Source organism: Babesia microti, chromosome III, assembly GCF_000691945.2.
Source record: "Babesia microti strain RI chromosome III, complete genome".
Taxonomy (NCBI): Eukaryota; Apicomplexa; class Aconoidasida; order Piroplasmida; family Babesiidae; genus Babesia; species Babesia microti.
Window position 1 is genome coordinate 598268 of NC_027207.2, and position 14233 is coordinate 612500.

A 14233-nucleotide genomic window follows, 5' to 3' on the forward strand; every position below is an offset into this window, starting at 1 on the left:
ACACCACTATAGACGCTTTTAATAGATAGGGGTTAATTAAAAAAATTTCAGCCTAATTTGTTCGGTTATATGCTAATCTAAATGCCAACTTGAACTGTTAGAGGCCAAATGTATGTAATACTGCGTAGTCTAAAAAATTGATAGTTACAAACTGAAATCAATTACTCATTTAAGGAGGTGGATTGGCCGCCAATTATCGAATAATTCTAATGTGCAAATTATGCTGAAGTATATGAAGTGTGTATATCGGGTAAGTGTGTAATAATAGCCTTGGTAAAATGTAATAAATATTGTAAATCGAGTATTCCGCAAAACTCACGAATAGAATGCATAGCAAATTGACAAATGCCAATATCTGCAGTGTCACAACCTAAATAATATATTATTTACCCAGTTTGCTGGATAAAAAAGGTCCAATAGTTGAGCCACAAGGTGAAGTATTGGGGACGCGATAATGTTGTATGGGTATGCCCGCATTCTCTGCCAATAGTTCCATGATACAGGATGATTTTATATCCGTGGCGTAACGGAGTAGGGGGTTACTTTTAATGACAATGCCCTAAGTAATTGTTTATGTTTACATTTTGTAGTTGTGGTTGATGCTCCTTTTGGTGCCTTTCGGGAAAGAGAGGGTGGACAGCATGGGCCATATCCTAAATGATATTTTTATATTGAATTTTAGATTATTTCACAACACAAATACAACAATGTGAGAAATAATGCGTTAAACTTACAACTGAAGTCACAAATGATCTGGTGAATATAGGCATTATCATCTGCTCATTACAGTCCAAATTTAGCAATATCCTCTTCAAAAAGTTCACTGTAGTAGAACTGAAAGCACCTTCGCCTGCTTGAGAGCCTACTTCTTCATAATTATAATGTAACACCACTGTTATGCAACCGTCCAAACACTCAACTGTAGTGTTTTCATTTTTCGCATTTAATGTTTCTATAAAAGCTACGTAATGATGTGTAATTACCCTTCAGAGTGATGTAACAGGAAGTCAAATTATCCAACCTTCCAGAATTGATAAATTCATCATATATACCGCCTAATTCTGGCGGGTGAGTGTCCACTAGGAATAGATCAAAATTCAAAATATCATCATGCTTAACTCCCAATTCCCTAAATTATAAGTCATGATATCAAATTTAACAAATGATGTGATTAGATTGGATGTGGGAGAAGCTATCAGGGAATTTTTATTCTCACAAATTAAAAAAGTAAACATAATATTCTTTTCCAATGCATTCATGTTTTTAATTGTGCCAGTGATTATATAATTTGGCAATTATAAGTATAGTATGATTATACTAATGAATAAAATGTCAGGTTCTGGTTTCAAATATACAGTCAAAATCACCACTGAAACCAAGATTGTTATAATGAAAAGAGAATAATATTGTAAATTGTATGTTTTAATTCAGGATAATAGATTAAATTAATAATGCGATATTGACAATTTAAAAATAATTTCACTGCTTCTGATACAATAACATTGTTATGGTCACTTACTTTGCAATAAAAGATATTAGTGGTGGACAATCATCATCAATACTCGACTTAAAAAGCTGTGTTGATACAATGGGTTTAAGGTGTTTTTCCTGTATAAAAACTATTTATTACCAAATCTAGTGAGAAATTCGACATTTCATCTCTAGTTCTAAGGTGAATTGCCAAATTAGGTATGTAGAACACCGGTTTTGATACATTAATTAACCTCTCTTCCAATATAGTCGTTTTGCTAGTAGTATTAGCGGATTTAACAGTGACTCTGCCTGCAAATCCTAACCCCCTATCTACCCATGTATTCCATAGTCCTCCACCATAGCACTGGACACTGGCAAGATACAAACCCTTCTCCAGGGATGAATGATTGTATGTCAGTTTGAGACATGGAGAATCTGTATGACTGGCAATTATATTAAATGAACACTTGTCAGGTTTAAAATCTTTTCCTATATGGAAGGTTGCCATAAAACCTCCTTTGCACAATGTGTAAATATTGCCAGGGTGTAGCTTCCATTCTGAAGTCAACGTTAAGTGGGTTATTGGATGATTAAGTGTGGATGTTAAGCTGGTTAGATTTTTAACTGCATGGTAAGGAGAGGGACTGGCGTGTAGGAATGTGATGAATGATTGGGCTAGTGATTTAGCTGAGGTTATATCAGCAAGGGTTGGCGTCATTAAGTGTGGGGGGCATACTGTATATTTAAATATTATGTAATGGTTTTTATCGCATAATATTGTTATTTACAAAAATGGGACGGAGTCGCAGTCGATCATGCTCCTCTAGGAGTGGCTCCAGGTCCATGAGCCTATCTAATTCAATTAGGAGTAGGAGTTATAGTTACTACAGTAGAAGGGATGGTTCTAGAAGCTATTCAAGCTCTGAAAGTATAAGCACGTCTAGGTCCAGGGGCAAATACTCCAGACCATATAGTAGATCTAGATCTTCCTCATATAGACCTAGAAGAAGGTCCCCTCGACATAAGTCTAAGTATTACGACCATAAGTCTAGAAGACAAATCAACGGTAGGGGTGCCCATGGTCGTAGAAATGTGCGTGTAAATGGGCAAACTAGGATTGACAATAATTTTAATAGAAGCAGAAATGATCAACCAAAGATATATAGAGGTGGCAAATACACTCCTAACAATAATTACAATGGGAAACGTACATTGTCTGTTAAAGAAACTAAAATTGCCGAAAATAAATATAATTCTCCACCATTTCTGCTAAAAATTTACTCTCAAATTGGCAAAACATTTACGTTGGAAGAACTAACCAATCTGGAGCAACTTGAAAAATATATGTCATGTATTCATATATTTGGAGGCACTAATTTCAGAGATTTGGTCAATTTGTTGAAAGGTGAAAAACCTGAATATCGCTCTATGAAAGGAATTTGGGAATTTTATAAATTTTGCTCTGGTAAACTTGTTAATCTATCCAAAGTACACTCTGTTAGACTACATCAAAAGATTGACTTCAAAAGTTTTAAAGATATAGGCTTATCAATTGGAGAGCCCTTGTTTGTAATGATAGAGGATAAGACTACGGCTAATGATGCTTCGCCTGTGCAAGAAAGTGATTGGCTAGATTGATACAAGGTGAAATACTGCATACCAAATTTTAAAACACAACAACACGTTTATCCATTTATAACATAAATTTATTGTATTTATAATTAGTGAGTGTCTAACCCATAATGCTTTTAATCTAGAAATTTCTAATATATTGGTTAGTGATAAGAGCAAAGTATACGAATGTTTAAAAGATTTAAATCGTTTTTACATCTATTAGGAACTGTAGATATAATTTTAACATATCAAAAAAGTATTTTTGTACATAAAAGATCACTAGCTATGACCCCTCGTGGTGTTAGTCGAACTGCTCATGGACTGTGAATTGTCGGATGCCATCCTAATGGATGCAATTGGAATGGCCAAGTCATTTAAGTCCAAAGAAAGTTTGACCAATATGAATTGTAAACATTTTGCATTCGGTGATTACATAGCCTCTCAGATTAACTTGACTATGCAACGAATGGTTCTGTCCATTGAAAATTCGCAATCCAAATTCAACAACAGTTACGAAATTTTACAATCACTCATGAAAGATGTTAAACTGGAGAAGGACAGGCAAAATGACTTTGACAATTTGGTCAAATTATGGGCATCTGAAATAGATGAAAACGATAATTTACTACCTGAATTCGATTTGGTAGCACAGAAGGAAGCCAAAGATTCTACTATAGGTGATAATATGAGAAAAGAATTGGCTGATCTAGCGGATACTATGAAGGGAAGGGCCCTTACTTATAAGGAAATTTTGATGAGGGATAATGATAAATTACACCATTCGGCTGTGGTACAGCAGAAGGAATTGGAAAGGATTCAGATGGAGAATCAAAGATCTAAAGCAATGGAGAAGTAAGCCCATGTTTTTACTTAGTAAAAATTCAATTTCTTTCTTTCAATTGCTACTCATGATTGCTGCGAGTGTGATTTCGCTTTTTCTGTGTTTACTAGTCATGCTGCTCACATAGCAGAGATTTTTTGTAAAGAACAGAGGGAACACAATACTTTTTCCCAAATACTTAATTAATCACTGTACAACGCATTTCCTAAAAATATAATATTAGATGTTATAGTTTGATTGTGTAAATGTATGGCATTTACGCCATTGGAAGCTATATATCGTTTACATATTGAATTCGATAAAAAATGTTTACAAGCTTAGCTAATGCTAATATACACGTATTATATATTGTCTTGATCATAGGATCATAAGATAGGGTATACTAAATATATAGGGCACCCTGTACTCTACACTGGTGCGTATATATGGATAACCATAATGACATTGGTAACGCCAATAGTGCAGTAAATGACTCAAAAAATAATCAAACTGATATTGGCGTTAATTTGAAAGGATTCTCAACAGGTAACACTTTCATGTGATGCAGCCTTCAAAACTGTACACGACAGGAAAGGTGGTAAAATTGTCAAGTTACTAAAAAATCGCAAGAAAGTTAACAAATCTAATCAAATTGTGAATGCCGAGGCTCAGAAACAAGCTAGGGTATGGGATCTAGTAATTCAGCTAATAAGGAAACACCGTGAATCCATCCGACAAAAACCCGCCGATTACGATGTAAAATCTGAAAGGGTACTGAAAAGTATAGCAAAAAAAGGAGGTATATAAATTATTTGATTTAGTTATAAATATATTGAAGACCATTTATGAAACACAAAGTTTTTAATTTTAGATCTCCGGTAGAATATTCAATATGTATAGTGGAAGTTGAATTTTTTAATCAATGTCTAGAGCATATTGCGATTTGATTGTTTACATATGATAAATTCATATATATTCATGTCTAAACTAGTGTTTTTATTGCCTTGAGCACCGTTTCATATTAAAAAGCATATATATAATCCATAATGCTTAGTTTCTTTAAGTGTAAAAAGGTGAAACAACCAGTCACTATTAAGCCAATAAAATCATCCTATTCTGATTCTGGTGGCAGAATTGAACTCTCAGCTCCCACAGGAGACTCTACCCCGATTGCAATCGGTAGAGGACAAAGAGTGAGTTTCGCCAATACTGAACCATCAAGAAGTTCATTTAAGAAAAATAGCGTTGATTGTAAGGGGGAAAAGAAGCCCAGTGTAACTTGGGATGACGAAGGTTATGATCATTCGATAGACCTGAGCAATCAGGGTAGCTCCAAAGCAGTTAATAGGAGAGTTTCTTCAGGTGTGTCTAAGGAAATAATCAATGAAGATGATAGAATATATATTACAAACGGTGTAGGTGGAAGGGCAATTGGTAACGAATGTAACAAAAATAGTAGTTCGACAAAAGGTACCAAATCTTCCACCAAAAGTTCAAACAGTAATAATGATAAAGTCACCAAAGGTGATAATACGGTAATAATCTATGGTAATGATAAGGTTAACAAATTGCCAAAAGGTAAAGTTGAACCAATGAGAATCAATTCACAGCTGAATAATATTAAGGAATTATACAATGAAAATATTGCAAATGAAGAGCAGGAAGGTTCCACAAGTAATTGGTTAAGTAGAAAGTTCTCATCAAAAAGGTTGGATAAAGGAGTTAAAGATTGTACCCTAATCGTCAACAGCGACAATTATGGGAGAGATAAGTATTTTAATAGAGATAAGAAAGGCAATCCCAGCATTTTTAAGAAGATGGAAAGCCATGAAGAATACATTGAAGAAAGGAAGAAAAGTAGTAAGACAGGGTCAAAAAAAATCAGTTTCTTCAACAGTTCACTAATTGACAACTGTTTCCCCATGTATAACCACGTTAGGAACACCAAAGATGATGATGATTATTGTGATGTGAATTTGAGTAGCAATTATATGAATGCAAAGAATAAGATATTGCACAGGGAGCATAGCGCTGGAACTGGTTTTTTTAACAACAGATTATCTTCACTAGGCTGCGATAAAGGTTATGTAGATGGTAGAGGCCCTGGATGTGCTTCTATGTCTACAAACCCCGTATCAAATCCTACAATTATTCGTAAACGCCGCAATGCAACAAGTTTCCAACGCACAGTGTCCAAAGGTGATAAATTTTGCGTTAATAGTGACATGATAGATGGCAGTGATGAGAGTTCAATTATTTACCGTCTATCCAAAGGTATTTCTGGCCTTCAAACCTCAACCTACGTCCTGCCAGAACGACCATTTTTGAAGCGGAATTCTCTGGATTATACTAGAGATTCTAAGTTATATTATATAAAGGTGAAGGCAGCCCATGAGAAAAGAGAGAAGGAGAGGCAGATGAAGGAAAGGGAAGGTACCGGGTATTATAATGGGAATGGTGAATTTGTAGACATAGTACCTCCTCCATATTTGACAAAGGATAGCAGTTGCGAAGATGTCGTTGAAAGTTTAGGGTTTTGGGAAAAATGTTGTCCAAGATAAATAATTTACACAACTTGCATATATAAATGCAGATTAGCACATATAATTGTTTTTGCAGATATAAACCGGCCGCCACATATATACTGTGATATGAGTAACCCGTATGATGACGAAAATTTGCCGATACCCCCCAACATCTTCCCCTTTTTAAATTTTAGACTAATAACCCCTAGAGACATTTTAGCAGTTGAATATATTCACCACAAACTATTTCCCATTCGTTATGATCATATTTTTTATGAAAAAATTTGTAAAGAAGAAGAGGGCCCTGAAACGATTACTAGTAGTGATGGTTTAAATTCTGATTATACGAATAAGTGTGTGAATAATGACTTTTACTCTATGATGGTAAGTACTTTGGCATTTAGGAGTGGAAAGCTGAACACATAATCGGTATAGGTGTGTTTTACAAGCAAATTGATAAACATATTAATTTTGGCGATTCTAATGGTCTAAATCAACGATTCCAAGATCTAAATTTTAAAGATTTGGATTGTGAATCCAGAAATGGTTTCAAAGAATATGGAAATCAACTCCTAGAATCCGAACAGGAAATAGGATCAGCGGGAGAAAAGTCATCGCATAGAATATCTAATTCATTTCTAGTAGGTGATGAATACCTAATTGGTGTCATTACATTCTTAATGAACTTCCCGGATGAGAACTTTTTAGATGCTGATAAATCAGAATACCAAAAGTTTCATAATCATTACCAGCATTTAATCAGCCAAACAAATACAAGTTGCAAATGTAGAAAAGTCAACACTGAATTTGTGAATTTGAGCATTTATAATATGTTGATTAATTGTTTGTATTCAAATGATGCGCTTATAAACAGATTAACCAAAGTATTGTATAACAAGCCACTCGAGAGTGTATACATCCTTACAGCCGGCGTGATTGATTCTTTTCAGCGTAAGGGTATAGGTAGCACTTTGGTATTATTTGTACAATTGCTTTTTCAACGTGCTCTTTATCACAAAGTACTTACATTCACTAATGGCACCGTAACATGGGAGCCCAGTTGTCAAACTGAAAATTTTGAAAAAGAAATGCCGCCATTTATCTACTTGCACGTTATTGACTACAATGAAGCTGCATTGAAGATGTATTATAATGTTAACATGGTGAAGATAACTACTGTAAAAAACTATTATACCCTAGATCAGGGTAGTTACGACGCGAATATACTAGGCTGTTACATTGAACCGCAACAATAAATATTGGTTTTATTTGTTTTCTTGAAACAGTTTGTCAATTGTTTTTGACAACCCTACTTTAGTGTATTTTTATGATTATGAATGAGTTTTGTTGACAATTTATATGAATATAAATTACACTAGTACATGTACATACCTTCATTACACATAGTTGTGGTATCAGTTACAGGAATTTGTAATATGCGATAGTTCAAACGTTCCAAATGACGCCTTCTAGTTTCCGTCCATTTAGAGTAAAAGAGGGTATTCCAATTGTTAATATTATTGCCAATCAACCACGGTTTATCCCATTCAAGGATTATTTTGTCAATTGGGTCACACAAGTCCAGCATATATGGGCCCTGTATATGCGTTATGAGGTTGTAATTTGATCTAACAATTGCCTTTCGCAGATTAAATGTTATAAAACCTGGGTCCCCATAAGAGTAATCCATCTAAATCGTCAAAAAAATACCTTAACGAGTTTACTTTGCACTGATGATAAGAATAATTTAGCTGGTGACTCTAGTGATTCATATAGCTGAGTGTTTAATAAATTACCTGAGGTAAATCAAATCGTAGAATGTAATCAAGCAATTTTAAAGGTAATAAGTGATTATTTACTTTTACAATATCATCAGTTAATCCATTTGAATTCAAATTGCGATCACTGTATGTTAGTAGATGATTAGTTATTCTGTGTGATTGTTTAAGCGCCAATGATGCATTAAGGAGCGATATCTTTCTAGAAAGTGCTAGAGAGATTACTGGATGTATGAAATATTCGGGGTTTGACGCATATTTGAGTCTGGTTGATAAAAGGATTACTTGAAATGCAACGATAGATTCAACTTCTTAACTACTTGATCATCCAATAATTTAGTAGCATCTAGAATGGATATTAACTGTGCCAAATTCTAAATAAAAACTTTGATTACGACACAATTGATGTTTTTTAGATCTTTAAGTAACTAAATGACAATAATGTTACTTGATTGGTAATTATTTTCAAAAGTTCAGGTCCAATCAAATTGGATTGGGTCTTATTGAACAAATATATACTAGATAATGACTGTAAAAATCGCAGTAAGTGATAAGCAGATATTCTATTTAACCGATGCAGAACTAAGTAAAGTAATGTGGTACCTTCATCCCCAATCAAATCTATAAGGGCTAGTTCATAAAATGATCCCCTTGAGCAGGAATAGGAAAGTCTGGATAATTGATCATCGGATAGTTTTGTGATATTTGCGCCTAAGATTCTCGATGTTTTGAAGGGGATACCTGCCTCTCTATCAGCAGCCGGTTTGTATGCCAATTGCTGCACCAATTTGATGTTGTCAAGAATGATATTTTCAGTCACAGAATTGTCAAATTTGCAAGGTTCAGGTTTATCTAGCTGATAATCTCTTGATTTGTTGCGTCTGATATTCCAACTAGTGAGATTCCATGGTTTCCTCCAACCGTTAGAATAACCTCTGGTGGAATTGATTGAAGCGATAGACATTGTATAAAGATTTACACATTTTTCAATCTGATTAGCAAGTAGATATGCTTTAAATTTGAATGTTGGCTTTAAGTAGTGAGATACACATATAATAAAGTGTATGGATTATTGTTGGGGGCCTATTCAGGTGGAACAATTTTTAAATTTTGCAGATGAATTGCCACAGCACGGAATTTTTAAGCACATTTTTAAATATTTAAATGGCATTCCATTTGTCGAAAAGGTAATTTTATTCACATATAGACCATTTTGTTACTAAAATCTAGTGCTAACATTGTGGAATCGCAAGTTAACATACAATCTTTTAGTGCAAGAATTGAAAATGTTTATTTATCATCCTTTCTTACTAGAAAATTCATAAATTTCGCATCTGAACACTCACTTAGTGTCGTTTCACATGACCTAGATTTCCCATTCACAATCCATCAATCGGTGTTAAAGGTTAAAGTGTCTAAGGAACAATTTGAACGGTTGGGATTAGCTGTTAAACGGGGTAGTTTTCAGGGTAATTTATCGCAATAAATAGAAAATAAACCATTCGCCATCGCACTAGATAAAATTACACCCAATGTAGAGAAGAGATACCAGGGCTTATTAGGATCTACAAGAACTAATGCTAGGAGTGTAATTATTGTCTCTAGAAAGGGTAAAAAGTTGCCTCATTCAGCAATTGATCATAACACTTGGGATCTGTTAAAGGATATAATTGATGGTCCAAATTTAACGCTACAATCTACGAGTTGTGCCATCTCTAGGATGGAATCTTTTTTGTTGAAATTTACTCCACAAAACGATGATGAAATAAAACTAAACAAAAATGAGAAAGTAGAACAAACTCAAAAAAGGGTTAGGGAGGAATTTATACCTGTAGAATCAAAGTGCAATGATTTTAAAATGATAGCCAAGTATGAGAATGAAATGATCGTCTATGCCAGGCATGAAAATTTGTTCAAAAAAGTTTATTTCACAATCAAACGCAATTTTACCAGCAAAAATTTTGACCCCTGGCAAGTTATCCAAGATTTTGAAACTGCAAGGATTAAGAATATTTGGCACACAATATTGGATAATGAATCATCTCAATATAGGGTTATTGAGAACTTACTAATCGACTTGGGAAAATTAATCATAGGTGATACAAAAGATAGTAATGATTGTTATGCATCGCAAAATGATGACCTTTTGTCTTTAAAAATTGTATTAGGAAACACAGTCTCATTTGGGCACATTGTAAATTTACTAAGAGTTGCCTTTGTTCAATCTAAAAAGGTGGATGAAGGGACTATGTTTGCCATGACTGTAGTGGGATTGAATCCATTCAAAGGTAAGAGTACCTTAATTTAGATTCCAAGTCAATGATTGGCTGTGAAGAGGCTTGTCATTTGATTTGCCAAAAACACAATGGAAAGGTGTATCTTATTGGCATCAACGTTAAGTCTTGATTACTTTTTGTGAATATATTTTTTATTAAATAACGTTATTTAGTAACCCTATTACTAAAAATCCATAGTAAACATAATATATGGTGACGATAGTGCATGCCAATATATATTTGATAGGTTAGTGAGTGTCATGTATCTAAAATGTCTGAATAGTACAAAATTTGGAGTGTTTAGTCATATTGCAGAGATTATAATCAGTGCTGGTATGTGGATCGTGTGCGCTAAACATTCTTGGGGGACTAATCTCAGAAAAGGATTTAAGCGCAAGAAGAGATTCATCAGATACGGGCAGCAGCTTTTCAGAATCAAATAATCGGAGTTTTTATCGTATCTATTTAATTGATTAAGCATATAAATTTAATCAACATTGCAATCTATGACCTCTAGTAATACAATTTGTTTGATGATCATATAAACCTCAATAATTTAGATCAAAATAAAGTACAGATTATTATAAAGTAATTTTGCCTTTAAAATTAAAAGTATAGTAAAAAGATTTAATAAAAAATTAATAAGCAGTGTCAATTCTCATCATATGTTATTACGCTTATGTCCTCAATATCAACATAAGCCGAAATATCAGCTTTAGTGGCAGTTAAACGCTGTTCTACAATATCAATTTTGGAATTTTGTGGGTCTTCTTCCACTAGACCAGGGGGAAAACTGCCCATGGAGTCCCTCAATATGTTTCCACACCAAATGTAATATTCACTATTGTCGATCATCCTTTTTTCAAATTTGGTGCCAGAAAATTTTTTTGATAACTTGTATATTCCCTTTACAATTCCCTTGGCAACCTTCAACGTGATATACGACACTAGTTTTATTGGAGTTAATGGGTTACAAGATATCACATTTGCATTGATTTCCATAATTGTATACTTGCCGCCGTAAATAGGATACAGACTGAAAAATATTGTCGCCGCCTTTTGTTTCTTATTAGTCTGCTTGATCTTACTAAAATCAGCATCCAAAAATATATTTCCCTCCTTCCTGTATTGTAACACAGAGGAAGCGTCCGGAATTTTGTATTTCTTTAATAGCATATTTTTAACGTGTTCTGCTTCATTTAATGTTTCAGGTGGCGATGATGATATGAAAAGCAATGAATTAGCCTCCTCCATCGCATTTACGCCTATAAAATATAAAAGCATATCGTGAATGCCTATTACTGGGTAATTGTACTTGTGGTATATGACATAGCAGCCCTTTGATTGATAACCAAGCAATTTGCTATCAGTTAGAAATGGTACCCATTCGTTGGCAAAATCGCATTCTCTTAGTATGCATGCTATTTTAATAAATTCTACAGGCAATTTGCACCTCAATTTTATTGATACTTTGCCATTTTTTGCCTTGCGATAGTAAGTATGCAATTTCTTACTACTTTCCTTAATCCATCCATCCATCACACATTGCTTTGACTTTAAATGCCCTCGTAGCATAAACTCTTTCTCCTTAAAGTATCTGTTAACTTTAAGGCCATGTCTCTTTCTGAAACGTCCCAATCTAGCTGTGAACAATCTTGCCTTTATAACCTTTTCCCAATCAACTAACTTGTACCTCCTAGTCCCATGTGCAAGACTTAAAATTGGAAATTGGGATTTGTCCAATTCTTCCTTCTCATAATTACTAATATTGGATCGTATTTGAATGTGTTTGAGCGTCTTGGAAGTTAGTGCTGATAATCCAAGTGAATGCATAACCTCATTGTATACTTCATTGTAGAGATTGTCTAGAACATGTTGACGATAATTTTTGCACATTTTTGTGAACTTATCGATTTGTAATTGATCCATGAATTCGTATAGCATGGCTACTTTGCAACATGAAGCTTGATATGTTTTGTTATTTGACATTTCCTCGATCAACTTGCATATAGACTTTGGTGTGTTTAATGGAATGCTCTCCCTCCAATTAAACAGAGGATGTACTTCAAATTGGGGTTTATTTTTGTTTAACGAATAGACATAGTTAATTGTGTGAAATATTTGGTAAATTAACTTGTCATATAAAAACAATTTCTCATTGTACAGAGCTTCATCTGCGTAAAAAATTCCTCGTTTTACAAAGTTATAACAAATCAACTCCTGGATTTCATCTAGGGTTAAGAATCTTTTAGAACAAAATGGCGGTGAAATAATTATTTTATTAGTATTGGCTTTGGATATATCTTTGTAAATTGGCGCGATCAAGAATTTCTGGGGTATGGCGCCGCTTGAGCAAACAGATGCAGCGTATGCTCCTTCCACCTCAAATAAATCCAATGGCGGTTTTTTGTAGCTCATTTTCATAAACTTTTGAAAATATTATTAACCAAATTTGGAAATTTATGGCAATATTACCAACTGCTCTACTGTATTGATATAAATACTGTATGTAAAAACGACAAAAAAATATTCAATAATTAAAGTAGATAAAAAGTCAAGAAATAATAATAAAATAATAATACTGTTGATTTATACTGATTGTAATTTCACCAATAGTTTATTTTTGCGTATTTACATTATATATGTTGGAACACAATATGTGGAGTGGTTAAAGATTGAAATAAATAACCTAATTATAGAATAATCGTGGTAGTTCTTAATCTCACATATTTGATCAAAATACTATTTTTATTCTAATTACGGTTTAATTGTATTATATAATTGATAATTATTGACATCTAAGTCCTACTATTTGATGGAAGTTGATGCCAGAATGAAATAATGATTAACATGCTGTGGTGAATGGGCGGAAAGTAAAGTTTAGCAACGGAGCAACTGATGAGCATTTTGCATGAATATTTTAGGTCATTTTCCAAGGCAGTAATAGAGTAATAGATTATGTGATTTAAGAAGACGGAGTGTTTAATACGGCAAGAAGTTGTATTGTGATAGTATATAGTTAGCAGGGATGATGTAGATAGAATATAAGTAAATAATGATAATAGAGATGTGTGATAATTATTTTGTTGCAAGTGAATGTGTTATATGTGTGTCAGAGTTATTAATTAAAAAGTAATGAATATGTTAAATGAGTGTGATTGTGAAAGGTAGATTGTAGGAAGGATTTGCGGATTTAAAGTCAATAATCGTTAAATCTCCTAAATGATTAATAGGGGTTATAGGGGTTTGATTTAGGGAAAGGGATAAGATTATAACTGGATACAGAGATTAAATATAACATTGCATAACCTATAGGATTTTTCTACAGAAAAACTGTTTATAGATTTAGTAGATGTAGAGCAGTATAAGGCGAAGAAGGATAATAAGGGGTATATGAAAAAGCGTCTGTAGTGGAATTTAGGACGAGAAGAATCAAAAGGATTTTGTTCTTCCAAGGTAGAAATTTACAGTGAATTATTAAGGCTTCCAGGAATGATAGCGCATTGCTATGTGGACTTATAGTACAATATAATATTTCTATCGAAATATTACTAGGACATCATAAAGATAGATGAGATTGTGCAACTAGAACTATGTATGCGCATATTGTGAGAGTATTTTTTAGCATAGTGGAAAAGCATATAATTATAGCAGCAAGCGTGGCAATGCAGAATAGAGATTAATAATGCACATTAATTATGAATGTTAGAATTCTAAATACAAATGCAGTTTTAAAAATGTTAGTTA

General features: G+C 33.6%; 10 protein-coding genes across 10 annotated transcripts; 7 read left to right on the plus strand and 3 right to left on the minus strand.

Moving 5' to 3' along the window:
- Window positions 219–2191, minus strand: BMR1_03g01710 (aminopeptidase; the record flags this gene model as incomplete). Its single annotated transcript, XM_021481961.1, has 7 exons — window positions 219–370; window positions 391–559; window positions 582–653; window positions 735–961; window positions 984–1129; window positions 1520–1608; window positions 1631–2191. The coding sequence occupies 7 exons, from the start codon at window positions 2189–2191 to the stop codon at window positions 219–221; spliced, it is 1416 nt and encodes a 471-aa protein (XP_021338536.1).
- A 74-nt stretch (window positions 2192–2265) lies between these two features.
- Window positions 2266–3111, plus strand: BMR1_03g01715 (hypothetical protein; the record flags this gene model as incomplete). Its single annotated transcript, XM_012793499.1, has 1 exon — window positions 2266–3111. The coding sequence occupies one exon, from the start codon at window positions 2266–2268 to the stop codon at window positions 3109–3111; it is 846 nt and encodes a 281-aa protein (XP_012648953.1).
- Window positions 3112–3403: 292 nt separating this feature from the next.
- BMR1_03g01720 (conserved Plasmodium protein, unknown function) lies at window positions 3404–4055 on the plus strand (the record flags this gene model as incomplete). Its single annotated transcript, XM_012793500.1, has 2 exons — window positions 3404–3939; window positions 3962–4055. The coding sequence occupies 2 exons, from the start codon at window positions 3404–3406 to the stop codon at window positions 4053–4055; spliced, it is 630 nt and encodes a 209-aa protein (XP_012648954.1).
- BMR1_03g01725 (Rrp15p) lies at window positions 4354–4772 on the plus strand (the record flags this gene model as incomplete). Its single annotated transcript, XM_021481962.1, has 4 exons — window positions 4354–4453; window positions 4476–4591; window positions 4613–4706; window positions 4729–4772. The coding sequence occupies 4 exons, from the start codon at window positions 4354–4356 to the stop codon at window positions 4770–4772; spliced, it is 354 nt and encodes a 117-aa protein (XP_021338537.1).
- A 181-nt stretch (window positions 4773–4953) lies between these two features.
- Window positions 4954–6468, plus strand: BMR1_03g01730 (hypothetical protein; the record flags this gene model as incomplete). The annotated part of the gene is made up of 1 exon (XM_012793502.1): window positions 4954–6468. One exon carries the CDS (start codon window positions 4954–4956, stop codon window positions 6466–6468), a length of 1515 nt encoding a protein of 504 aa, XP_012648956.1.
- A 90-nt stretch (window positions 6469–6558) lies between these two features.
- BMR1_03g01735 (lysophospholipase) lies at window positions 6559–7688 on the plus strand (the record flags this gene model as incomplete). Its single annotated transcript, XM_021481964.1, has 2 exons — window positions 6559–6816; window positions 6837–7688. 2 exons carry the CDS (start codon window positions 6559–6561, stop codon window positions 7686–7688), a joined length of 1110 nt encoding a protein of 369 aa, XP_021338538.1.
- Window positions 7689–7697: 9 nt separating this feature from the next.
- BMR1_03g01740 (conserved Plasmodium protein, unknown function) lies at window positions 7698–9174 on the minus strand (the record flags this gene model as incomplete). Its single annotated transcript, XM_021481965.1, has 8 exons — window positions 7698–7741; window positions 7825–8122; window positions 8143–8208; window positions 8229–8475; window positions 8496–8584; window positions 8606–8638; window positions 8659–8792; window positions 8814–9174. 8 exons carry the CDS (start codon window positions 9172–9174, stop codon window positions 7698–7700), a joined length of 1272 nt encoding a protein of 423 aa, XP_021338539.1.
- On the plus strand, window positions 9275–10616 carry BMR1_03g01745 (hypothetical protein; the record flags this gene model as incomplete). Its single annotated transcript, XM_021481966.1, has 5 exons — window positions 9275–9397; window positions 9418–9679; window positions 9701–9820; window positions 9842–10498; window positions 10519–10616. 5 exons carry the CDS (start codon window positions 9275–9277, stop codon window positions 10614–10616), a joined length of 1260 nt encoding a protein of 419 aa, XP_021338540.1.
- A 130-nt stretch (window positions 10617–10746) lies between these two features.
- Window positions 10747–10929, plus strand: BMR1_03g01750 (hypothetical protein; the record flags this gene model as incomplete). Its single annotated transcript, XM_012793506.1, has 1 exon — window positions 10747–10929. One exon carries the CDS (start codon window positions 10747–10749, stop codon window positions 10927–10929), a length of 183 nt encoding a protein of 60 aa, XP_012648960.1.
- BMR1_03g01755 (hypothetical protein) lies at window positions 11138–12910 on the minus strand (the record flags this gene model as incomplete). Its single annotated transcript, XM_012793507.1, has 1 exon — window positions 11138–12910. One exon carries the CDS (start codon window positions 12908–12910, stop codon window positions 11138–11140), a length of 1773 nt encoding a protein of 590 aa, XP_012648961.1.